Source organism: Cricetulus griseus, assembly GCF_003668045.3.
Source record: "Cricetulus griseus strain 17A/GY chromosome 1 unlocalized genomic scaffold, alternate assembly CriGri-PICRH-1.0 chr1_0, whole genome shotgun sequence".
NCBI lineage: Eukaryota > Metazoa > Chordata > Mammalia > Rodentia > Cricetidae > Cricetulus > Cricetulus griseus.
In genome coordinates, this window is record NW_023276806.1 from 91,866,654 (window position 1) to 91,893,993 (window position 27,340).

Genomic DNA, 27,340 nt, shown 5'->3' on the forward strand with positions numbered 1-27,340 from the left:
CTTTCACAACAAATGGTAATTAATGGTAATTCAGAATTGTGTATCTGCATTTTAGCAATGTTTTTGATGTTGAGAAGATTAAGTAATTTTCTTAAACGTACAAAATAATCTTCATTCAAATTGAAATGTAGCTTTATCTAAAGCCAGATCATTTTGTTCTCATTCATCATACAACAGTTCAAAACATAACTTTCAGGTTACTTTACTAACTGCCTAGATACATTTACCATTGATTTATAGATTTTCCTCTAGCCAACTAATATACTTATCTCTTATTCTTAATCCTAGATGTAAAAAAACTGGAGCTCTGGTAAATGACAGGGCTCCATGGATTCCTTCCTCTATGTGGTCATGAGTAACTCGAACCCCAACATTTCTAAGCCGTGTGATGTAAATGAGACTATCATCTCTTATGGGATCATGTTCACATGTGAGGATATAAGTTAATGGCAAACACTGTAACTGAGAGTCATTGACTAGCAAAGGGGACAGCCTGCTATCTACAAGTGCTGGATAGGAAGCATTCAAATTTCCAAGAATTGGCTCAGTGTAAACATGGTTCTTTTTATACTTCTCAGGAAGGAAATCACTCCAATTAACAAACTTGAAAAGATGTCTTGACTCTGGTGGCATGTGCTCATTTCTCAGTATGGCCTGGGGCAGAGCTTTGTCTTCAGTCACATATAGGGACGCCAACTTAATTGCCATCTCCCTGGGCAGAATTGGACCATGTTCATACTCTCGATGAGATGGCAGAAAAGTATCAAGTGATTGTAGACCAGGGTATATCAAAGCTTGTGCCTTAATTCTGTCTTTAAATTCTGGATCATTCTGTAGCTAGAAATATAATGGATATTAATGAATCAATAGCTTTCAAACAATTTGCAATTTCATTTTAATAGCATGAGACAAGTAAATATTTTAATCTGAAACACTAGTGATCTTTCTCACAACACTTACACATTTATTGAGAGACACGAGAGTATCTTATTCCAATGTCATCTGTGCAGAAACAATTTATACTCTGTGGCTCACACATTGATTGACACATGTCAACCAAACAGGAAGATGAGCAGTCACATCCTAGTAATGATGACTGGATGACTATATTTCTGATGTTGGATTTTTGCACATTTGTTTTTCTTAGAAATGTAGCTTTTATTGTTTATAATAAAGTCATGTTGTGCAACTTAGTGTCCCTCTGTCTCGGTCTCCCAAGTGCTCTAATAATAAGCACACATTGCAAAATCTAGTTTTCCTAAAAGAATTTTTGACCTAAGTAATATAATGAACAAAATCTACAAGTAAAATGAGATACAACTGCCAAAACTCACATATAAAGTAAAGTCAAATTGAACTTGGCATGCTAAAGAAAATACTTAATGTTTATCTAAATAGTGTGGTGTGTTAGAAATGATAGAAGATATAGAAAATAATTTATCAAAACCTGAAGAGCAGAAAAGGATGTGGGATACTTCACGTGTAGCCTCTGTTACTTATCTGAAATAACAGGAGTGTGTAGCTCATTCCTTTCTTCTTGTGCACTCTGCAGTAGTGAACCTAACCTTCACCTGTGAGCATGAGTACTTAAACATCACCATTCTCTACAGAAGCTGTGCACCAGTGAATGCATCTACTGCTGTGCTTTGGGTATCCAAGATTTGCAAAGTGATATCAAGCCTGTGACCTCACAAAAGCAAAGGAAATGAAAGAAATCCTTGAAATTCTCATCAGCTCGTCACAAGTTTAACCATCTTACCAACTTCAAATTGCAGTAAAATAGAAAAGAGGTCCTGCAACTTCAGAAAGAAATGAAGGAGTAAAAACTTTCCTTAAGAGAATCTTTCCATTGTTCTTATTCTTCATAATGACTCTGGGACAGGACTTTTCTGAATAAAAGACAGTGTCTGAAGATTAGCATAAAAGTCAGTCGGAAGCATAGTGTCACAACTGAGGCAGGGTCATGTGCTAACTCCTTCATATGTAGTAGGATTGATGCCTCCAAGTGAGCTAGCACAAACTCTTGTACTTGAGGAACAGCAAGGTTAAGCCTTAGTTTAGCTTTTTAATTTTATATGTAAATATAGAAGGAAAGGAGAAATTAGTAAAATCAGAGTCTGAGGATATGGCTCAGTCAGTAAAATATATGCTGACTTGAGGACAGATGGCCAAGAACAAGAAAGCTGGGCATAGCAGAAAAAAGCTGTTACCCAGCATTATGTGGGTAAGGTTTTCACAAGGGGATCCCATAGTTAACTGGCCGCCCAATCTGGCTGAGTCAGTGTTCTCCAGGCTCTGTGAGATACCACATTTCAAAAATAAGGTAAAAAAGAGAGAGGGAGACACCAAGAGTTAACCTCTGACTCCTACATTTATGATTACATTCATGAACATGTACATGATCGTGCACACACATGTATATACTCACACAAACATGTGCACCCCACACAGAGACATTATATGAACATTATGACATTTAAAGGACAGCAAACAGGACAACAGTTCTGGTAGTAGGTGAAAACTCCACAACCATTAAATCAAAGAAGCTGGAAAAAAAGCCTTAACACCCTGCCCTAAAGGGAAGAATCATGAAGGAGACTGTCTGGGTTTCAAACTTTGCTACTCCTGTGCCGTCCTGAGTGACTCAATCCTGTTTTTCTTTTTCTTTTGTTTTTTTGTTTGTTTTTTCCCTAACAGCACTGTAATTGTAAAGGCGATGAGACCTGCTCCAAACCCTACCCAGGGTCCCAAAGGTGAAATGCTTCTGAGGAGCAAAGGAGGGGTTAAAAGATTTCTATAGTAACTTCTCACCCAATCTGAGGGTCACGTTCTTTATTTCATGTGCTCTTTATTATTCTGTTTCTACACTAATAATCCTCTCCTACTTCTAACATCCCCAATGCTTCTTCTTCTAGCTTCTTTTCCATTCTAAAAACTTCTCCTTCAGGAGCCTTGAAGTGATAGAGAAATTTCTCTCATTGGTCAAAAGCACATGCCTAGAGAAAGTGATAAGGATCTGAGCCATTTACCGTGGCAACACAAGGGTCCCAGACCATAGGAGCAAAACCTCAACCAGACACGGAAGGACACAGTGCCCAATTACAAATGTAAGACATAGATCTATTGTTAGTGGACTGGCAAGTGAAGAATAGGCATGCTTTATGGTTAATATGAGGTTAGCTTGCAACAGTACTTTCCTATCTCCTGGCACAGTGAATCCAGGACACTTTTGTTTTCTCTCTCTCGGAGAGCTATGGCTCAACAACTTTAGACGTAAGTTTTGTCCTTGGGCATCTGTGAATGTCTCAATTGAGGTCTCTTTGCTTTGGATACTAACACTAACCAACTACCTGCCAAGGAAGATAATTGCAGTGGGGCAGACTTCTAAGTTCATACAAAGACCTGGTTGAGAGAGTAAGGGTATTGACTGCCATTACTTTCTTGCCAGGATCAGGAATACCTGAAGGGAGTCATTCAATATACCAATGCACAGGGGAAAATGTGCACAGTATTTGATTAATACAATGCTGGAGTTTTTGGCATGAATTGTACCACAAAAAGGAGTGCTATGACTTCACAAGGAATTTACAGTAAGGACAGTGACTATTCGTAAAACAAGTACTCCCACCACCCTGTGTGTTGACCTCCTCCATCGGAAAATGATCCCATGGGTTAGCTCCAAGAACTGTCAGCTGCATTCTCACTGCATAATTCTGATGTCTGTAACATGTAATAAAGCTAGTAAAACTTCACGGTGGCAACATCTGTCTTTGCTACTAAGAAATCATTTTTTAAACTTTATCATAAAATCTTTCCAAATAAAAACATCATGAATACTCATTAATACCTATGTTTTCATCATAAACTGCAAAAGAGTGGGTCTCAGTACACTAAATCAGTCTCAGAATATCCTATGCCAAGTCCCCTAGAGAGACACTGGTGACCAGTTAAGGGTCTCTTTTCACTGAAGAGGGCAGTTAGACAATTATGGAAGAATTGGAAGTGCCTAAATTTATCTAGGACACTGAAGACCTGAGGAGCCGCAATGGAAATCTTGACTTTGGCAAGTCAAATGGACACAGGGTCTGCTCTGGGCCAAAGCGTCTGAACCCTGGAGCACAGAAAGAAGACCTGGTAGCCACATCTCTGCTCTTCACGGTATTTCCACATCTGACAGCCTTTTGTGGCACTGCACCAGGACTGTGGGAGGGGCATCACCCTTACCACAGAATCAAAAGAAGGCCTAATACTCTGTAAAGTCTTTGAGACCTTCTTCCAATTACCCTACTGTCAGAACCTTGGAATGAAAAACAGTGCTGTTGTCAGACTAACTCCAATCTCTTCAAATATAGAAAACTTAGGATTTTGTAAAGAGGGATATAAAAACATGATGTCTTAAACTGCTTGACTTATAGACTTCTCTTCCATACATTCTAACAGAATTTTAGTAGCCACTCCAATAAAATGCAAAGGCATTTTGGGTAGCAGTAAAGCAAGGTTACATAAGGCTCCCACTGTGGGTGGTGAAATATGGGGCACAAAATGTAGCAGGCAGCATAAGGGCTGTAGGAGCACTGTGGGTCCTAGCATCCCAGCACAACAGAGAAAAATCACCACGGTAGCTCTGTGTAGTGGTTTCTTTTCTGAGCCCTCCAGTACATGCTCCTAATCCCCTAATCATTGTTGCTGATGTGTCTCTTTTATAATCTTATTTTTCTCAAAAAACTATATTACATTTATTTATTATTAATGTACTATATGTGTGTCCAGCACCTTTACCTGATGAGCCTATTTTCTAGTCCTCAGTAATTTCATTTTGTTAAAAATATTATAATCTACCAGCCCTAGGCCTTTCTTCATGTATTTTTGTTAATCAAGCACATAGAGTTTTCCTTATCTTAGTTCAAGTCACAGGCAAAATTGACTTTTGTCAATCAGCTGAGGATTAAAATGTCAAAAGTTAATGAATTTTTACCAGCTACAACCAGAGGGTTAGTATTCTGACAACAACTAACCCATGTATTTTAGTATGTTTTGCCATAATCATATACACTTGTGCTTATTGTACCTAATTCAGAAAATCATTTCTGGTGGACAGTGGTGATGCACAACTTTAAGTCCAGCACTTGGGAGGCAGAGGCAGGTGGATCCCTATGCGTTCCAGACCAGCCTGGCCTACAAGAGTTTCAGGACAGCCTCCAAAGCCACAGAGAAACCCTGTCTTGAAAAACAAAAACAAACAAGAACAAGAGAATCCCTTCCTAAACTAAAGAGCAATTTTCTTTAATCCCAGTGTACCAATGATCATTCCTCATTGTATGTTAAACACTCTGTGTGTGTGTGTGTGTGTGTGTGTGTGTGTGTGTGTGTGTGTGTGTGTGTGTGTATGTGTGTGTTTCAAGACAGGGTTTCTCTATGAAGCCTTGGCTGTCCTGGAACTCACTCTGTATGCTGGGATGACCTGGAACTCAGATATCTGCCTGCTTCTGCCCCTTGAATGCTAGGATAGAATGAATATATATATATATGTATGTATATATATATATATACATATATATATTTGTGTTTGTGTGTGCTATTTATGCTATTATGCTATTTATGTGCACACACACACACACACACACACACACACACACACCCCTTAAAGCTTATTCTGTTAAATACAAAGTTATATCTTTATTCATCACGCTAGTTCTGTTTTTTGTTGTTTTAATTTTTACTCCTGACACTTTCTGAGCCATCACAGCATGTAACTATCATTTATCCTTACTTAACTAATCCATTCATCATTCTTTTACCTTTCTAAATGACTTGGCAGAGCCTTGTGAACTTTAGGTTTCATATGAAAACATCACAGTGCTGCTCCCTAGTGAAGTACCCATTTTAAATCTCTAAATCATTATGTTAGTTTTCAGTCGCAAAGTTTAGAATAGTGTCACTCTGAGGCAAGAGCAGCCAAGGGACCTCAGGCTTATTTACAAGCTCAGCTGCTACAGTCTTGGTAATTTCTTGTTATTTGGGTTTGTGCAAAGGAATTCTGACAGCACAGTGAATCATGCAGATGAGAAGAGGACCTGTCATATCATTTCATTCATGTTGCCATGTAAAACTCACAATACCTTTCATGAGTTAAACGTTTTCTTAATGAGACAGATGAAAGAAAACTTGAAAATCAGAAATATATTATTCATAGAGAATGTAGACAATGTCTTAAAGGACAAGCACAGACAAAGCTCATTATCTATGCCAACAAATAATAATTATGAAAAAGAAAGGAAAATATTCTGTAAAATAAATTAACAAGAACAGACAAGCAGACACCCTAAAGAACTAAATTATATGTACTTTTTACTTATACAGTAAAATATTATAATTTATTGCTAATGAAAGACATGCACCTTTATCTGTGTAAAAGAAAAGATCTTTGTCAATATGATTATGACATGAACCTTATTCATATTAAGATTTCTAATGCCTATGAAGAGGGTTAAACAATGTCTCTCCATTCTTAAACATCATTAGTTTTCCACTCGTGCAAATATTCTGTGTTTATATAATAAAACTAAATACGAAAGAAATGGGATTCCCAAGAAACTCTTTGCACTTTATAAATGAAATCGTTTTATAAATTATATTTTTTAAATCACAAACACACAGATTTATATTCTAGTAATTTATCTTCTGTTTTTATGTTAGAAAACCATGATCTGCTTTAGGACATTGTTTCTTTGTGCAATAATGACTCTATCAAACAGAATAATAAAATGATTAAAGAAAAAATTTTTGAGTATTTTTGGATTATAAGAGATGGCATTTAATTGGAATTTTATAATAGTTGAATAATTAAAAAGATGGTTTTCTTCAAATAAATTAATTAGTTTTGAAGAAGGAAATATATTGGTTGAATGGTTAGAAAAAAATTTCACAAAAACAGAAACACCTGGAAGTATTCAGTAAAATTCAATAAATACAAATTTTGAGACTACATCTATTTTATTAAAAGAAGCTAATCTATATAATGGAAAAGATACAATTTTGTTCTACAAAAGCATTTGGGAGCATATGAGTCATATATTTGACTGAGATAACTTTTAAAATATTACCTATTAGAGAATGGTTATTTAGCTATACTCAGCAAGAATTTTAATATTAAGTATCTTGATTTCATTAGACTATATATCGAGATATGTTATCTTTGACAATCTACATGTTTATCACATGGCTACTCATCAATATCAACTTTCCTGGACTTAAATCATGTAAGAGATTAAAGCACATGCCTGGAAGTATCTCTAGAGTATCACAGAAGGGTTTAACTAAGGGAAAAAGATTCACCCTGAACATGGAGGCACCTCCATATGGGTTGAGCTTCAGGAGAACAAAGGAGAAATAATGAGAAATGGAGCTGAGTACCAGCAAATACCTCTTTCTGAATGTTAGACTTGGAAATAAGAACAAGCAGCCTTCCCATCAGCCACAGTGATAGACAACTGTCACTACCAGACCTTTTCCTTGCTATGATTCACTGAACATTTCAACACAGGATCCATTATAACTCCTTTTTCTCCTTCAGTTTCTTCTTGTGAGATGGTTAGTTTCAGAGGAAGAAAGAGCAACTAATTTACTCATCAACTCCAATGATACAAAAATATTGAGTTTTTTAAACAGTTTTCCTTGTAAATTCAGTAAGTTGTGAACAAAAAAATTGCTTATTAAAATAGGGTTAGACAGTTTTCTTTCTTTTTTATTTTACCACACGACTGTTTTATTTTGTTAGTGCTAAGAATGTCAACATTATTTGTAGCACACCAAATACAGTGGACTGGAATTAGAGACATAGCATGGTTCTTGAGTTGCTAGACCTGTAGGATCATAAGTTCAAGGCCTGCACAAACTACAGGGAAATGTATCAAAGGCCAATGTTGAAATAGTAATTTTAAAAGAGAAGGTTGCATAATCCTGTGGTAGGGTGTCTACCTGGCAAGCACACAGCTCTGGGTTCAGTGCCCAGAAACTGCCTCCTACTCCCTAAAATAGTAGGATTGTAAAAACCGGCTTCCATAGCATTAGGCAAAGCCACATATAAAGCTAATGTTCATCAAAATGAATAATCTATCTTGTTTATTTCAAATTTCACAGACAGAAGTTTAAAAGTAATGCAATTACACCTAAAACCAGCTTTTTGTGTTCAGATTAAAACAAATATAATACATACAACATACCAGTTGAGTCACAGTTGCTACCAAGGTACCCCCAGAACTGTCTCCCATAATGCAGATGCGAGAGGGATCCACTCCATATTCTGCAAGGACTTTATCCTGGAGAAAGAACTTGATCACAAAAACGCAATCTTCAAGGGCAGCTGGGAATTGATACTGAGGAGCAAGTCTGTAGCTGTAGAGGTAAATCAAGTAAAAACACAACAAAGCCCTTGTTAAAACTATACAACTAAATATCTCTCACTCTCACCAACAGATACACTTTGAATCATAAATCATAAGTCTCACCAATTAACCCTAAGCTCACTAGTAACTTCTGTCTTAAAAGTGAGGAGTAGATTCCAGTTGAGGATTTCAGGTACTGGTTTTAAGGAGGAATGAGTGAGACAGGTGAGTTCTCCCTGTGAAGCCTGTGTGCTTCAGTGACCTCAGTGTGCTTGGTGACTCAAAAACAATTCAGAATCACTGTTAGAATTATCGAGATATTTTAAATGCAGAGAATATAATAGTAAATATGACTATTTTGAAGAATGTGAAATATGAATATTTTATACCAATGGATTTACTAAAACTTTTCAATTGATTCATAAGGTTGAAATAAGACTAAAATACTGTTGCATTTGCTTGTCTTCAGTGGTGTGTGTCTGTGCTCCATCGTAGGATTATAACTCAATTTGACTATCTCACTTTTTAACTCTATTCCCTTTAAATCCATGGGAATTGGTGAACTATTCGCATGATTATATATAAGGCAATGTTTATCAGATGGTCCTTGTGTTCATATTTTAATCTGTGCCTGGAATATTTGAAATTACCTTGATCTGAGCATAATAATACATAAACAATATTCTTCAAGGTAAAGAACAGCCAACACCTTAAAATGTAACCTGTAGAAATTTTAAACAAATTTCACTATTTAAAAACCTTTCACTAAAATTATGTTGGGTTAAATGCAGTTAAAATAATCCAGGCATTGGTGGCGCACACCTTTAATCCCAGCACTCGGGAGGCAGAGACAGGCAGATCTCTGTGAGTTCCAGGCCAGCCTGGTCTATAGAGCTAGTTTCAGGAAAGGCTCCAAAACAATACAGAGAAACCCTGTCTCAAAAAATCAAAAAAAATAGCAGCAGTAACTAAAGGCACTGCATATTTACTGTCACAATTTAGATATTTCTTAAAACTTAAGCAATTTGTCTGGTTCCATTTTGAAGTAATTAAGAGCAAGACAGAACTGATCTCTCTAGTATATCCTATCTGCCCCCAATATACCCTCAACCATGAAATTCTTTAGAGTGATTTTGTCTGAGGTCGACAGTTCTGTATATCTCTTTGTTCATCAAGGAACTGGAAAGATGTGCAGCAATCTCTTCATCCTCCTGCTGAGAGTCTCAGTAGTTCAGAGAACACAATGAAGTCCTAAAGTAATAAGCACTTATTCATATTTTTGCTCTATTATTGTAAATGTTTGCAAAAGTCATGTCATGAAATATTAAGACTGATCATTTGGGTAATATCTTGAAATGTTCAAATATTCAAAAACTTTCACCTAATAGAATTAGAACCAAGAACAACTCTAACCCCACTCAATGTTTATAAACAGCTCCCATGACACCCAATGTCTCAAACATATAATGAATAAACTTCCAAGGAATGTTACTTGCAGGTAAAATTAGGTACTTTAGAATCCTGGAGTTAATAGTCCCATAGATTTCATAGCTGTATTAACAAAGATGCTTATTCCTCTGGCCTCACACTTGTTCTACAATGACAGAAATTAAAGTTCAGACTGATGCCTTTGAGTATACATTAACAGTAAAATCATAAGAAAATTAATGTAAACAAAAATCCATAGGATATGGGTATTTGATGGCTTGGTGACAAGCACCTAGAAAGGCTATGATAAGAAGTATTATCATTCTCTTACTCTATTCCCAGAACAACAGCATCAAGCTTGTTTGCTGTCCATCTGTTCAGGTCATCATAAGCTGACATCTCTGAAATGAAAGAAATGAATATAAAATGGTGTCAGAGTCCGGGGGAAAAAAGATTGTTTGCAACTCATTACCACCATTTTTCATAAGACTCTTGGTAGATGTATTAGAAAATCTGAAATTAAGTTGATGATAATATTGTAGACAGTATTATAATTTTCACAAATTCAAAGATTCACCATAGTTATTCTTTTTAGGAACTTTTCAATGAAGGGGTATCAACTTACTTAAGGCAAGGTATACTATTTGGTGTAATTAAAACAACTGAGCTTTTCTTTTGCAGCTTACATATTTACAGAGGGCCATACATATTTAATAATCTTATAACTAAACTTTAGGTTACCTTTCTGTATAGAAGTGACAATTTATATTCTCATTAAAACCAAATAAGGGTGTACTTGTACATTTGTAATTCCTTACAAAAGTTAACCATATTAAAAATAGTTAATAAACTTAAAAGAGGTAGAAGTGAAAATATTTTCTGAAAATTTTAATAGAAGGTAATGCCAAGATTCTTTTTAATTATCAACATATACTAATCCACCTCCAAAGCATAAATTGCTATCTGTCATGTTAAACATAAAAAAACATAATAATTGCCAGAAAACAAATAAAAGAAAAATAGAATTATATTTTAGCAAATGTGTAACTGAGAATTCACAGCTTGGGGAAACATTGCAGCTAATCATGTTTGAAGCATAAAGTCACAGAGAGCAGAGACAGAAAGTGGACAAAATAACAAAATGTGTGCATCTATACTCCAATAGTTGACAAAAGATTTATCAAGATTGAATACTATTCATGAAATGTTTATCAATAATTCATGTGGCCATATTTTCACATTATGGAAGGCTGAAAAAGAAGGTAACAGAAATAAAGAAGTGGTGGCGAGCAAGCAGAAGTGAAAGAACAGGAGACAATATAAATGATAATCTACATAGTGTGGACAAGAACAAGAAGATGCTCAAAATTTTGTGTCCAGAACATGTCATAAAGTGTAGGAGCTAAAAAAGAGTGAAAGTAGAGCATGGTTGTCATTACTGGGGGATAGCTGCATTTATTGTGTTCTTGTGTTATCCCCATTTAATCTTTGAGAAAAGAATATAATGCTATCTGTCAAGGAATCCATGTGATACACAAATGACCAGGTATGCAGCCCAGTCCACAGTTGAATTTATTGAACTTAAATTCAGCAACAATGGTAAAGATGGTAAACAAGGCCAATATCTACAGGATGGACACGAGGGCTAGGGCGGGAACAGCAAAAAATAAAGTAGAAGAACATGTAGGCTCAACACCTAAAACATGTAATAATAAAATCTAAGGATTATTAGTATTTGTAAAGTCTAAACAATAACTTATTTCCACATGGTTTTAGTTTTTCTTTGTTTTATAGTTGTAGCTGCAAATGAATGGATAAAGTTATGGAGAAAAGGGAAGTGCAAAGAAATTTCATTCATTCAATGTAACAATAAAGAATATTAGTGCAGCAAAAGGCACAGGTCACTTTCAGATTACACAGCTTATAAAGAATCATAAGAGAAACAGACAGACACTGCAGTATATGGAAACGTGTGTCAGAAAATAAAACATGATAGCATAATAACTTGAAAGAGAAACAGAGGTTAAGGCAGAAGACACAGTATACATTTAGGAGTCAACAAAGGGGGTACAATTGCAGGTAGAAGAAACACAAATCTGATGATGATTTGGAAGAAATAGCCCAAGGAAAACAGAGAGACTCACTTGACCAAAAGATAACCATGTTTTTTTCCCCAGGATATAAGTAGAGGGTAGTGAAGAGGGGATCATTAAGATTCCAGTAAGATGCCAATAAGTGTGAAATGGGAAAGGGGAGTAGTGGCCTGGGAGATGTCAAACATATGGACTTATGTGCTGGAAGTAGTGGCTAAGGCCGGAAACAGGATGGAAATTTAGAAATGTCATTGAAGTAAAACAGATGGACTAACTGCTTTTGAGAGGTGGCATTTTCCAGCAACAGAGAGAGCATAGATGGCCTGCTCAGCAGGAGCAAGAGCTTGAATACCTTGATTTCTGCTGATCAGACTGTTGCTTCCTCCCTTTCTAACTGTGAGACTTTGAAACATTCCTTAATCTGTTTCTTCACCACTAAAACACTATCTTAACAATGCTTACTTGGTTGGCTGCCCAGCTGAACACAATAGTATTTCTGCTTATCTTGAGATGTTCTAGTTTATGAGGACAAAATAGTGGATATAATAATTAAGCTATAGGTTCTTTGAGGAAAAGAGTGTTATCAGTTGTTTCTTAAGTACATATTGCTATGGAGTGAACCCATAAGTCATCAAAAGTCTAAAATGGTGTGTGTGTGTGCTCATATGTGTGGGTGTGTCTGTATGTGTTTGTGTGTCTGTCTTAGCTACTGAATTAATATCCAGACAGGAACTGATTACTCAGCTTTATTTTACTTTATTTTACAATTTTAACAAAAGATTATAATTTGGATTCTAGCCTCTAAATTATTGTTATATCACAATCTACAACTTAAACAATTATAATTGAAGTATGGCAGTGATTATATTATTTCAGACACAATAATTTAAACACTTGGTTCAGTTCAATATATATCTTATTTATGTGATTAGGTTATTTTAATCTAAATCTTATGCTTATTGGTTGCATTTTCAAATCTAGGATATCAATATATTTATTTAAAAATATGTTTTTCTAATAAACCATCTTATTTCTACTTGATTTTTTACTTTCCATGGTGTAAACAAAGAAATATTTGTGATCTATGACCCATACATTCCAATGTATCTTTGTTAAGATGCATGTATTACCCAAATCAACATTTGGGTAATACATGACAAGTATGCTGTCAAATTATGGATACAAGGCATACAGAAATTATGTCAACATGAATATATGAACAACACACACATTAAAAATACACTTACTACAACTTCCCAATACAAAGGCACCACCATGAATGAATATTATAGCTGATCTCTGCTTTTCAGATGTCCCTTTTGGCAAGTACAGACGAACAGGAATATCACTAAAGTTTGTGTCAATCACTGTAATGTTTTCATCTGAAATTGGTTTTGTAAGGTGAATTGCTGATGCAGTTAAGAATACTTCTTCATATTTCATAAGACCTATGTTTTCAAATAATGTGGCCTATAAAAAAGAAAAATTTAAATATTATACATTTTTATTTTAATAACAATAAATACACATAAATACAATGATAAAAGATAGACAGTGTGATGATACTCTAGACTGATTTTTACATCCTCATATTATTTTGGTAGCATGAAAACCTCAGTGTGGTTATCTGCATCAGAACTGAGCAAGTTTGAGTTCACCAATAATTTATCAAGGTTAAGGAATGGGTCAATAAAATCCTTTGTCTTCTTGAGAAAATATTGTTCGTTATAGGCTAATAAGAAGGATGAGTCATTTTCTTGCAAGTCTGTTAATGAGTTACCCTTGCTATAGCAAATAATCTCTTCCCAATGCTCAAGCAAGAAACTCTATTAAATTCGTTGAATCACACAAAAGAGTGAAATAATGAAAGTAAGAGGGGAATCTTTTGAGAATTCCTGTAGGCTCAGAAGGGGTGGGAGAAGAGAATTCATGAAGTAAATTCATGAATCTGTCAAACAAACAAACAAACAATAAATAAAGAAATAAATGCTTAGCGATCTTAAGCTGCTACTGACCTGTAAACTTCATCCCCACTTGCTAGCTTTTCTAGGGCTGTAAGTTATGAAGCATACTTTCAGAGGAAGAAAGCAATCACCAATCTTATCCAACAGTGAACCCTGAGAACTACAATAGTCACTGGACTGGCAAGACTTGCCCAATCTTGCAATAGCCCTTTGAACATTATTGGAATAACCAACAAAGTTCTTATTGGATTTAAGTTCCATTACACAAGACAAAACTCATACCTGACACCATTGTTGCGTGATGAATTTGTGAATAGCAGGGCATAGGCTATAGGGATGAACCTACTACTGCCTCTCTATTAAGTGTACATACTATTAAGCTAAGTACTAATGATGCATTGTTATACCCACACATTAGTACATCTCTCAGTCCTCATCAGAGAAAGTTCTATTTGCAGTAGATGGTGATTAACACAGAAAGGCAAAATGGGCCAAGGTGAGCAAAGTAAAAGACTACTGAATACTCAAGTCTGATATCTATTTGATTGCATCTATATGGAACATATCTATTGCCTTTTCTCCTGCCAAAACTCAGAGATTATTGCAGGAAAAGGTACTGAAAGGCTATATAAGTCAAAGATACTTAATAGATACAAAGAAACAGTGTCTTGCAGACACAATATGGTAGTGTCATAAATGAACTCAGTAATTGTGACAGCATGCACAAGGACTGCACAAGCCAAAGTCAGACCAATGCCTACCATGGAGAGAGAAGATGGTCACAAAAATGCCACACTTAGCCTAAGATCTGTTGGTAATTTTTAGACACTGGGAGAAGAAGAGTAACCTTTCTTTAAGGATATTTCCCTGGCACATCCACTGTATGGTCACATGATGAAGGGGACTAGGTGAATGGGGGTAAAGAAGGAAGACACAAATCTAGGTAAAGAAGTGTGGGTGAATCTGGAAGGAATTACAGGAGGGGTAAATATGGTCAGAAGTCATTGTAGACAATTATTAAAGAACTATTTTTAAGAGGAAAAATTTAAGACACAAATAAATAAATAAAAATTAAAATAATCTTAAGTATTCAGTGTTTGAAAGTAATAGTACTCTGATTTATTTTGACCAGATTTGTCAATATATCTTGCACTGGTGTAATTCCTAACTGCAGTTTTATCTAAAACAAAATTAGGTGAAAATGACATTCTATACAAATTCTAATATTTACATTTTGATTTCTCAACTCTGTGTTATAAAATTGTCTGTGTGTGTGTGTGTGTGTGTGTGTGTGTGTGTGTGTGTGTGTGTGTGTAAACACGAAGACTGTTGACTATGTGTGTTGGTGGAAGTCAGGTATAATCTTGGGTTTTGGTCCTTATCGTTTGGACTTGTTAAAGACAGGTTCAATTGATTCAACTCTACGTGCCAATCTTTCTGGCCCAGGAGCTTCCAGTGATTCTCATGTCTTCATGTCCCCTCCTACTGTAGGAGATGCATGCTATCATAACCAACAGTCTGTGAGTTCTGAAGTCCTAAGGGCAGATTCAAATGTTTGCACAGCAAGTGTTTTACCCACTATGCTGTCTCCATCATCTCTAGCTTAGTTTAATGTTTAAAAATGTTATTCAGTAAATACATTGATCATAGTTCATGTTCCCCTTTTCAGCTATAAAACAGCATCTTCTCTTGTTCTTAAGATGACTTGAAGAAACAAGAAGTCACATTTTATTTATACTATTGAAGTCAGGCTTTCTTTAGTATTCCTGATAGTTTATCTATGACATTATTGACCAATTTCAATTAAACCAGTGTATAATTTTTATGTGACTAGAATATACTGTTGTGTCTGTCTCATGCTGCTAACTTACAAATCCATACAGATATTATACCCATCTACATTAAAGGTGAATGTACTGACTCTAGAAATTCCTTTGTCTGATCAATATTACACAGATTTAAACTGCAAGAACAATATGATTACCACTTGTCCTTGTCAATGGTACATATGGTCTTCTCTATATAATTAACTAATAAATCATATATTGAAATAACAGAATAAAATAAAAATTCCAAGTTCTGGAAGAATGTAACAAGTAGATGATCAACATGGCAGTTGTATAGGAATAATATTTGAGAAGTGACAGGTACTGTTGATAGTATCAGAACTGTAGTTTATCACATTCAACAGTTTTTTAAATATTATGAAGTTTCAACTAAAAACAATGCATGCATATATAGAAATACCATGCATATGTTTAAAAATATCTGTTAAGAATTTGTAAAGTAGACATTCTTTTTAGTTACCAAACTATTTGTGTCTTTGTGTCTTGGAAAAAATGCCATAGATACTTATTATCTTTTTATGCTTAGTAGACATAAATCTCAGTATTCTTAGCAACAATGTCTTAGGTCTCTTGAGAAAGTGACCATTTCACCATTAAAGTTTCAGTAGGGAAATTTCTCAGAGGGATAGCCACTTACTAGTTAAGATCTTAATGGTAATCCCTGGTTATTTTTATTTTAGCCAACTTGGATACTATATCTTGTCTTAAGATAAAAATAATGAGATTTCATGACCACCCCAGTCATGTCAGGAATGAATTATTTTTATTACCAATTCAAAGCCATCTATCTTCTTGTTCTATTCTTTAAGTAATCTTTATTCCAGTAACAGGAAACCAAATACAGCAAGCATTCTATCATATGCACACCCTAAATTTAATGCTTTTTATGTGCAAAGGTGGAGTTAAACTTATGATGTTAGCAAGAGGATCGTAAAATGGAAAAAGAGACTTAAGAAATACAGAAGAAACAAAGAATATATGTGAACTTAAAATGCAATGGCGACTACTTGGGTGAGAAAGATAAGGGGCAGGGGATGAAAGAAACAGATAGGACAGTGGTGAAATAGAATTTTAAAAAGTGTGCATGAAAATACCATAAGGAAACATATTACATTATATGCTAATTAAAAAGATAAATCTGCTGAGTTCAAAGTCTTCATGTAGCATGATTCCAATGACTCTATTAGATGATGTTGTACAGAGGGTCAACTACAAAAGCAGTTACGGTTCATGGTTATTGGGAGTTAACAGTGAGAGGTTTATTACAAGAGTACACAAGAAAAGTTACTTTGAGGAGTTGTTTCCATATCCTAATTGTGATATTTCTTTTTTATCATTTTTATTTGAATTAGAAACAAGATTGATTTACATGACAATACCTTCTCCCTCCCGTCCTCCCCTACCACCCCCCAACTAAAACCCTACCTATCACATACCCTTTCTTCTATTCTTCACCTGACTCAATTGTGATATTTCTACATAAGCTATTTGTTGGTATGTTAGTCAGATTGCTCTCATCGTGACAACACATCAGGTAACCAACTTAAATGGATAATGATTTGTTTGTTTCACATTCTCAGAGGTTTCAGATCACAGTCTTGGAACCATGTTTCTTCAAGTATAGAGTGGCAGAGTATATCCTGGAATGGATGCTCTAGGTCAGAGTCACATTTACCACATGATGGCCAAAAGCAAAGGGACAGATTGAAGCGATCCCAATAGGACCTCTATGATGGCAAAGTGTGCCCCAAACGACCTACCTTCTTTCATGTAGGGTCAAATCTTTTTTTGGAGGGGGGCGGGGGGCTTAAAAGTTTTATTTCAGAGGGAAGATGTGAGTAACCAGTTGTGATTCCTTATATTGTCCATTTGATAGGACATAGTACCGCCTAAGAAAGGAGACTCTGAGCATTTTCTAGATAGGTTTATAGTATTAACATGATTCTGAGGAATTTTTCTTAATGCACATTAAATGTGGATGGGCACATTGCATGTGCTAGATCCCAAATTGCCAGGAAAATATGACAAAGAATAAAAACTGTACAGTCCAATTTATTACCCTCTTCTTCCTAAAGGAAGACACAGTGCTATGTTACCTTTTTCCAGGAACTCCTGTCATATGTGATGTACCTGAGGTGATGGATGGTACCTCCAAACTGTGAGACAAAATAAATACTTTTTCCCTTAAGCACAGATAAAAAGATATTTTACAGTACAAATAGGAAATGTAACTAACAGAAAATTGATAATAGAAGCAGGCCATCACTGTACAAATCTGTCTGTGAGACTCTTGAAATTCATATGTATCTAGAATGTGGAAAAATTTTTACTTTGGGCTAGAAAAGGCTTAGAATGCTACAAGTAGAGTTTAATGGGGTACTCTTGTGAGACTTGGCAGACAAGAATGCTAAAAGAATTGCAGATAGTAGAGATTCCTCTCAAGAAGTTTCTGAGAGGAATTAGGGTAGAGGTCATTCCTGATATTTTGTTCATTCTGTAATAACTTGAGTAAGGTTGAATTTAAAGATGGTGAACTAATTTATTTGGCTTAGGACACTTCAAAACAATAGAACATTCAGCATGGACTTACTACTTGCTTGCAGTTGATGTTAGTGGCTGCACAGTTGAAAATATGATTTTTCTTACTGGCTTTGCTTTAGGGTGAAGGTGGAGTTTAAATGAGTCCACAAGACCCAAGATAAACAATAAACCGGTATTTACTAGGGAAGCGCTTACACAAATAATAGTAAATAACTGTCACAGTCTTTCTGCTCCTGAAGATGCAGTCTCTGCCCTTCTGAGGGCAACCAAACTCAGGGCTGAAATCAATAGAACAAAAACAAAGAGAACAATAAAATGAATAAAATATCAAGAAAACAGACAAATCCTTATCCAATCTAACTAAACAGCAGAGAGATAAAATATCTAACTTACCAAAACAGAAATGAAAAGGAGGACAAGAACAGATACCAGGGAAATTCAGAGAGTCATAAGGATATTTTTTAAAAATCTGTAAACCCTCAAATTAGAAAAATCTAAAAGAAATAGATAATTTTCTCATTAGGCACCACTTATCAGAATTAAATAAAAAACAAATAAATTACTTAAATAGACATATAGCACCTAGTGAAATAGAAGTATGAATTAAAAGTCTCCCAACCAAAATAAATGCTCAGGGCCAGATGATTTTAGTAAAGAATTCTATCAGATTTTAAAGAAGAGTTAACCCCAATACACCTCAAATTATTTCACAAAATACAAACAAAGAAATATTGGCCAATTCATTTTATGATGCCACAGTTACCTTGATATACAAACTATATGAGGACTCAAAAAAGAAAGACAATTATAGATTAATTTCCCTTATGAAGATAGATGCAAAAGTAACAAAATACGTGCAAAACAAATAAAAGCATATATCAAAAGATCATCCATGATTAAGTAAGATTCATGCCAGAGATGCAGTGATACTTCAATATATGAACATCAATAAATGTAAATCCACCACATAAACAAACTAACCATAACAAACACATTAAAAAACTGACCATCTCATTAGTTGCCTAAAAGGCCTTTGACAAAACACAACACCTCTTCATGATGAAAGTCCTGGAGATATACAAGATCATAACTAAACATAAGAAAGACAGTTTACAGCAAGCCTATAGCCAACATCAAATTAAATGGAGAGAAACTCAGAGCAATTCCACTAAACTCAGAAAGAAGATGAGGTCATTCACTCTCTCCATTCAATACAGCACTTGAAGTCTTAGCTAGAGTAATAAGACAATTTAAAGAGATCAATGGGATAAAAATTGGAAAGGAAGAAGTCAAAGTATCACTATTTGCAGATTATATGATAGTATACATAAGTGATCCAAAAAAGAATTTACAGGGGAATCACAGCTGGTAAACACTCTCAGCAAAGTGGTTGGATACAAAATTAACTCATAAAAATCAGTAGACTTCTTATATACAAATGGTGATTTTATTTTGTTTTCTTGGTTTGAGGGGTTTTGATATTATATTGAGCTTTTGTTTGTTTTAGGGGAAAGAATTTAAAGTTACATGGGTATGAAAGGGAGATAATCTGGAAGGATTTAGGGGAAGGGAAGCATATCATCAAATATATTTAAAGATAAAATCTGTTTTAAATAATAAAATATAATAAAATTGGAAATAATATTTTGTCATGTTGAGTAATTACGAAAATACTTTAAATCAAATAAAAATGTCATATAAATTTAACTTCTATACCTTTCTTATCTCTAGTCACAAAACAAATGTAGGTACTCTCAATAATTCATTAGCTAAAATTCCAGACATTGTTGAATGATGCTTGGCAACATATACTTTCTTAGAAATTACAGAAGATATCAGAAAATGGAAGGATCTCCCATGTTCTTGGATAGATAGGATCAACACAGTAAAAATGGCAATCTTGCCAAAAGCAATCTACAGATTCAATGCAATCCCAATTAAAATCCCTGCACAATACTTCACAGACCATTAAAAAAATAATTCTCAACTGCATATAGAAAAAGAAAAGACCTAGGATAGCCAAAACAACCCTGTACAATAAAGGAACTTCTGGAGGCATCACCATCCCTGACTTCAAGCTCTATTACGAAGCTATAGTCCTGAAAACAGCTTGGTATTGGCACAAAAATAGACAGGTAGGCCAACGGAATCAAATTGAAAACCCTGATATTAACCCACACACCTATGAACACCTGATTTTTGACAAAGAAGCTTAAGCTATACAATGGAATAAAGAACGCATCTTCAACAAATGGTGCAGGCATAACTGGATGCTGGCATGTAGAAGATTGCAGATAGATCCATGTCTATTGCCATGCACAAAACTTAAGTGAAATGGATCAAAGACCTCAACATAAATCCAGCCATACTGAACTTATTAGCAGAGAAAGTAGGAAATACCCTTGAACAAATTGGTACAGGAAACAGCTTCCTGAACATAACACCAGTAGCAAACAAACTGAGAACAACAATTATTAAATGGGACCTCCTGAAATGAAGAAGCTTCTCTAAGGTAAAGGACACTGTCAACAAGACAAAAACGACAGCACACAGAATGGGAAAAGATATTCACCAACCCCACATCTGACAGAGGGCAGATGTCCAAAATTTACAAAGAACTCAAGAAGCTAGTCTCCAAAACACCAAATAATCCAATCAAAAAGTGGGGTACAGAACTAAATAGACAATTCTCAATAGAGGAATCTAAAATGGCTAAAAGACACATAAGAAAGTATTCAACATCCATAACCATCAGGGAATGCATATCAAAACAACTCTGAGATACCATCTTACTCCTGTCAGAATGGCTAAAATCAAAAACACCAATGACAGTTTATGCTGGAGAGGATGTGGAGAAAGGGGAACACTCCTCCACTGCTGGTGGGAGTGCCAACTTGTACAGCCACTTTGGAAATCAGTATGGCGACTCCTCAGGAAAATCGGAATCAGTCTACCACAAGATCCATCAATTCCACTCTTAGGCATATACTCAAAAGAATCTCATTCATACAACAAGGACATCTGTTCAACAGTGTTCATCACAGCATTATTTGTAATAGCCAGAACCTGGAAACAACCTAGATACCCCTAACTGAAGAACGGATAGAGAAAATGTGGTAATTTACACAACGGAGTACTACACAGCAGAGAAAAACAACAATCTTGAAATTGGCAGTCAAATGGATGGAACTAAAAGAAACCATTCTGAGCAAGGTAACCCAGTCACAAAAAGACAAACAGGGTATGTACTCACTCATATATGGATTTTAGACATAGAGTAAAGAATTACCAGCCTACAATCCACACTACCAGAGAAGCTAGTAAACAAGGAGGATTCTAAGAGAAACATACATGGTCCCCTGGAGAAGGGGAAAAGGACAAGATCTTCTGAGCAAATTGGGAGCATGGGGGAGGGGAGAGGGAACTAGGAGAATGAGAAGGGGAGAAAAGGAGGGGTGAGGAAGACATGTTGGGGCAGGGATGTTGAGTTGGAGAAAGAACAGAAGAGAACAAGATAAGAGATAATATAATAGAGAGAGACCTTATAGGTTTAAAGAGAAATCAGGTACTAGTGAAATGTCTGGAGAGCTACAAAGATGACACATTGTAAGCAACAGAGGAGAGGCTACCTTAAATGCCCTCTCCTGATAATGAGATTGATGGCTAATTCATATGCCATCATATAGCCTTCATCCAGAAGCTGATAGAAGTAGAAGAAGACACCCACAGCTAAACCTTGACCTGAACTGGAATCCTGTTGCAGAGAAGGAGGACTGATGAGCAAAGGGGTCCACACTAGGCTGGTGAAACCCACAGAAACAGCTGACCTGAACAAGGGAAAGCTCTTGGTCCCCAGACTGATGCCATGGAAACTAGCATGGGACTGAACCAGACCCCCTGAATGTGGGTGTCACTGAGGAGACCTTGGAAATCTATGGGATCTTTGTAGTGGATCTATACTTATTCCTAGCATAGGAATGGACTTTGGGAGCCCATCCGACATGAAGGGATATTCCCTGAGCCTAGACACAAGGGGGTTGGCCTAGGACCCATCCTAAAAAATATGAAAGACTTTGAAGACCCCGTATGGAAGGCCTCACCCTCCCTGGGGATCAGAAAGGGTATTGGATAGGTAGGGTGTTAGTTGTGAGGGGGGCAGAGGAGGAGGCAAGGGACCTAGGATTGACATATATAACAATTTTCTTTCTAATTGAAATTAAAAATTTTAAAAAACATATACTTTCTTAGATACTTAGTGCCAATGCTACAGTGTAGTTATTCATTTTACCATTGAGAAAAAAGAAACAAACTTAATTAACCAAACTATTTAAGATCTACCCTCATTTGATACTTATGTGGTTCAGAGAAGTAAACACAGAAAAGGCAAGGAGGGAAATAGCAGGGTACACGTGATAGGGGAAATGGGAAAAGAGGGAGGGAAATACAAAAGAAATAGGGATGTAGATAAAACAGCAATAAAGATATCTGAAAAGGCTACCACGAATAATACTATTAACTATACAGAAAACTATAATGCATATAATTCTGTGTATAAGTATACATGTGAAATTTTAATGAACATTTTTCATCTGGGATGTCAGTGATTCCTTTAAGAATTAAAGACTACATAACCCAAACCCCAGGTAAGACATAAGATGCTCTCCTTTGAATTGTTGGACACAGTGGTCCAAGAGACTACCAAACATTCATCCTATCACCATTGTCTTTATTACTGCTAAGAGGTGGAAAGTAAGATCCTGTTGCTGAAGATATCATGAATATAAGAAACAGAGACCAGAGAGTCATGAACTGGAACTGACCTGAATGTCCTCTTCCTGAGAACTAGCTTTCATCGTATCAGAAGGCAGCACACCAGGTTCCAAATGAGGGAAGCAAAGAAGAGTCATACCTACATATGATTCCTATGAACCACATCAACAACCAGCATGGCATAATGACACTAAGAGTAGTAGTGGCACACATGCCTTAGCAGTAACCAATAACTCTCTGTCTCTTTACTTGTATTCACTCAAAAACAGGGAAGCTTGGGTGGCACTGGAAACCTAGCTAACCCCTCAGTATGAATCTTGCAAGTGAAGTGAAGTTATGAATCTTGGAAGAGAATCAACCTAGCCAGTAAATTCCTACCAACAGTCCAAACATCTGTCCTTATATTCACAGATAAGTATAGTCTTCACATCTCATCAAGGAAACTTCTCTTTCCACAACAAAACAAAATGAAGAGGTGTGGAGCTCATTCCCATTAGGTGCATCTACAAAACACCCCCATATCTAAGAAAGACCAAGGAGCATTGAGGAAGAGAAGGTGGAAAGATTTTAAGAGACAAAAAGTCAGAGGATTTACTGTGCGATTGTCTATCCTAGTTATGCCAGAATCTTCACCAATAAAGTGTCTCTCCAGCATGTCTGCCCAACAAGAATAGCTCCAATAGACAAACATGCCAATGTAGACAGGCTAAAGCTCATAAGGCCTCAACTGCACACACACACACACACACACACACACACACACACACAGAGAGAGAGAGAGAGAGAGAGAGAGAGAGAGAGAGAGAGAGAGAGAGATCTATTGGCAACTGAGGAAGGCTGACAGCCGGAGAGGTGGTCTTCTGAAGCAAAGACCACATGATTTGCTTATCCAATACCAAATGGTCAGTCCTGAAGCATGCATACAAGTATCATTATTCAGGTTGAACATGTTCTATTCAAGAATATATGTATGTAAAATACACATATATATGCCACAATAATTAATATGAATATAAAATATGAATGTGAAAGAGAACACGGAATGGTATATTGGAGGCCATGTAGGTAGGAAAGTGAGAAGAGAAATGTGATTACATTACAAACTCAAAAATAAAAAGTAAAACAAAATTAAAGTTGATGTGCTCTTGCCTACCTTATACTTTATATAATTTGAGTGGATTAAAGATGAGTACTTAATATTTTTACATCATTTTATCAAGTCTGTTAAATTTATTTCATAAAATATATTAAAATACACTTTTATGGAAAGTGAGCTATTATAATTCAACTTTCCTGAGTTCTAAGTTTCTGGAAATCAGACCTTCTTTCTTTTTTTTTTCTTTTTGGCAGTGATATAACTTATACACAAGAAGACTACCTCTGTCCACCACAAAGGACACACTAGTTTACAATTAACACAGCCATGCTTCTGTCTGGAAGCCTTATGGATACAAAGATACTAGGAAGCTTAGGCAGAAGACAGGAGAAAATAAGGGATTCCAGTGAATGAGGCAGATGAGGAAAGGACAAGTACATATTGTTTGAAATCCAGTGGGTTATTCTCAATCACTAGGATGTCCATTTAAAGAATCATATTTTGTTCCTATATTACATATATAAGAAAGGTGTATATATATGTATATATATGTAAAAATATATATGTATATATACTTCGCATGTGTCATTCTATTTTGAAACTTGAAAGAATAAAATTCAAGTTCAACAACTGCATGTTTTTAGAATACATTCTTATCAATGACAAGGTGTCAGTTGTGAAGTCCATATGCTCATGAGAGCCTCAGAGAAGATGTAGCAGTTTCTCTACTTACAGGCATTGGCTCATGCACCTCTTCTCATACTGTCCAGTAAACAAAGTGAAACATGGCTTAGTAGAGAAAGAAAATGGCTCCAGGATGACTAAGTAAATGTTGAATTCTGAAACTAAAATATGGTGGGTGTCCAGATGCATTAGGTAGAATTTTCCTCATCTGCCTCATTCACTGGAATCCCTTATTTTCTCCTGTCTTCTGCCTAAGCTTCCTAGTATCTTTGTATCCATAAGGCTTCCAGACAGAAGCATGGCTGTGTTAATTGTAAACTAGTGTGTCCTTTGTGGTGGACAGAGGTAGTCTTCTTGTGTATAAGTTATATCACTGCCAAAAAGAAAAAAAAAGAAAGAAGGTCTGATTTCCAGAAACTTAGAACTCAGGAAAGATAATACAGCAGCATATCACAAGAGGTGGCTTTTGAGTTGCTGTGGGTGTCTGAGACATGTCAAGAAGTGTGCCAACCATCTCTATTCATGAGTACACAGTGTAGCCTTCCATCAGGTATTACAAATGAGGTATCACAACAGACTACTGCAAACCCAGGCAGCAGAGTCAACTGTTCCACACAGATGTAGTTAAAAAGATCTGATAAAATATAATAAATGTCACTATTATTTCTGTATGTTACTTAAACACACATTTCATCTAACTGAAATATATTAGCTGTATTAACATACAATGACAGCATCATTATCATCATAGGGAAACTGCTAAGGTAGTTTATTTTGACAAATAAACCCAAATCAAAATTTATTTGGAGGCCTCACAAAGCTGTGAACAGAAAGTTTGAGAGTTACATTAAAGGAGAAAATAACTAAAAGTATAGTGATTAAAATTCACCAAAATTTTTAAACTTGATGGAGGTAATATGTGAGATTCCAGAGAGCATATGAGTCTAGATACTGTCAAAAGCATCAAGAATATCCAAGTTTCCTAACAATTTCCAAATACTGCCTTCAGACAATACTGCTCTTTCTATTCTGATGTTTATATTTCACATCATTCAGTGTGTTAGAAAACACTGTGTGTCCCTCTGTTTGTAGAAAATTTGTTAAGCATATTAGTGATTAAATAAACATCAAAATGATCTGGTTTATATATCATAGATAACACTGGAGTCTCTTTCAAACCCTTTGAAATAAAACAAGTTTCAAATGTACTTATAGCATGGCATCCCAAATCACTAGTAAAAAAATATATATTACCACAAGTGAAGTCACTTTTATGAGAGCATCCATGAATCTCACTTTCCAGGGTTCTTCAATGTTCTCTGGAACAGGTGAATAAACAAAATAAGCCAATAGAACACAAGAGAATCCAAAGCACAGAGTTTTATACCCCATGATAAATCTTTACCAAACTTAAGTGTGGTGATAGTCAACAGCATCTCATATATAGACTGCGGAGCAGTAAGGCAAAGGTGCAAGGTGAGCTGTTTAAGGCAAAATGTTGGTTTTAGCAACTATGACTTGAGATTCAGTTCTAAGATCAAGCCACAGTCAAAACCGGTTATGCAACTGCACAGCTTTGTGGAACAGAATTTACTACAGTCTAATAAAGTGTGCAGTAATGGCAAAAACATATGAGAGTAGTGGGCTCTTCCAACTATATAACACCAGAAAGGCAGAAGCATTTAGGACCCTAACTAGAGTATGATTTTTTTAAAAAAGGATGAAGAGATCCATTTGTTCTCTTACCATTCTACAAAGAATAGTGACAACAGTGTAAAAGCAAGATATTAGGTAACATTTGATCAACCTTAAGGCTAACGCCTACACCACAAGTTATGAGAAATTTCAAATTACTCTGTCAGTGAACTGTAAATGCAATTAGAAATGAAATTGCTATTCTTTCCAAGTTATGAAACAATTCATCAAATGCTTAAATATGTATGCGTGCCACCATCTATTAAACCTAAAATTTGAAGATTCATATAGTTACTTATATGATCATAGAAAATCTATATGTTGATTGGGCAAACATTAGTTGCTTCCTGATAGTCCCAATAATACTCAGATTAGATGAAAGATTTTAGAATTGAACATAACTTGGCATTTGTCTGTTCCATTATGAAAATTCCTCTGTTATCCATATTCTACTAGTTCTGCCATAGAACAATTTCCTAAGATGAGGGCTCTCACACCTTCCTCCATAACTTGTTGGCAGAAATTGTTTCTGGCATTCTTAATTGTTTCATGTCACAATCTTAACCCAAGCCTGCTTTGATACCTATCTAAATACCAGAATGTCGGTAAAAAGCCATCCATTCTGAAAAAAAAAATTGGGTCAGAATGAGAGGAGAAGAGGAGGGGAGAGGAGGAAACGGAGGAGCAGAAATATTGAGTTGGGGGAAGAATAGAGGAGAGCAGGATGAGAGATATCATATCTCAGGGAGCCATTATAGGTCCGAGGAGAGATCTGGCACTAGGGAGATTTCCAGAGATCTACAAGGATGACATGAACTGACAATCTAGGCAATGGTGG

The 27,340-nt window shown here is 35.7% G+C and overlaps 1 protein-coding gene across 1 annotated transcript; it reads right to left on the bottom strand.

Moving 5' to 3' along the window:
• Window positions 1-234: 234 nt before the first annotated feature.
• LOC100771682 (arylacetamide deacetylase-like 2) lies at window positions 235-26,199 on the bottom strand. Its single transcript, XM_027391619.1, has 5 exons — window positions 26,062-26,199; window positions 13,153-13,375; window positions 10,144-10,213; window positions 8,223-8,394; window positions 235-837 (listed from the first exon to the last, which is right to left on the bottom strand). Exons 1-5 carry the CDS (start codon window positions 26,197-26,199, stop codon window positions 235-237), a joined length of 1,206 nt encoding a protein of 401 aa, XP_027247420.1.
• Window positions 26,200-27,340: the final 1,141 nt, after the last annotated feature.

Bases quoted from the DNA above. Each gene is read 5' to 3' on its own strand.
- LOC100771682 (XM_027391619.1), bottom strand. From the start codon at position 26,199: ATGGGGTATAAAACTCTGTGCTTTGGATTCTCTTGTGTTCTATTGGCT. The intron at 13,376-26,061 runs GTAATATATATT...TCTTTTTTATAG, and splicing joins TAAAAGTGACTTCACTTGTG to GCCACATTATTTGAAAACAT. The intron at 10,214-13,152 runs GTAAGTGTATTT...CTTTCATTTCAG, and splicing joins CTTTGTATTGGGAAGTTGTA to AGATGTCAGCTTATGATGAC.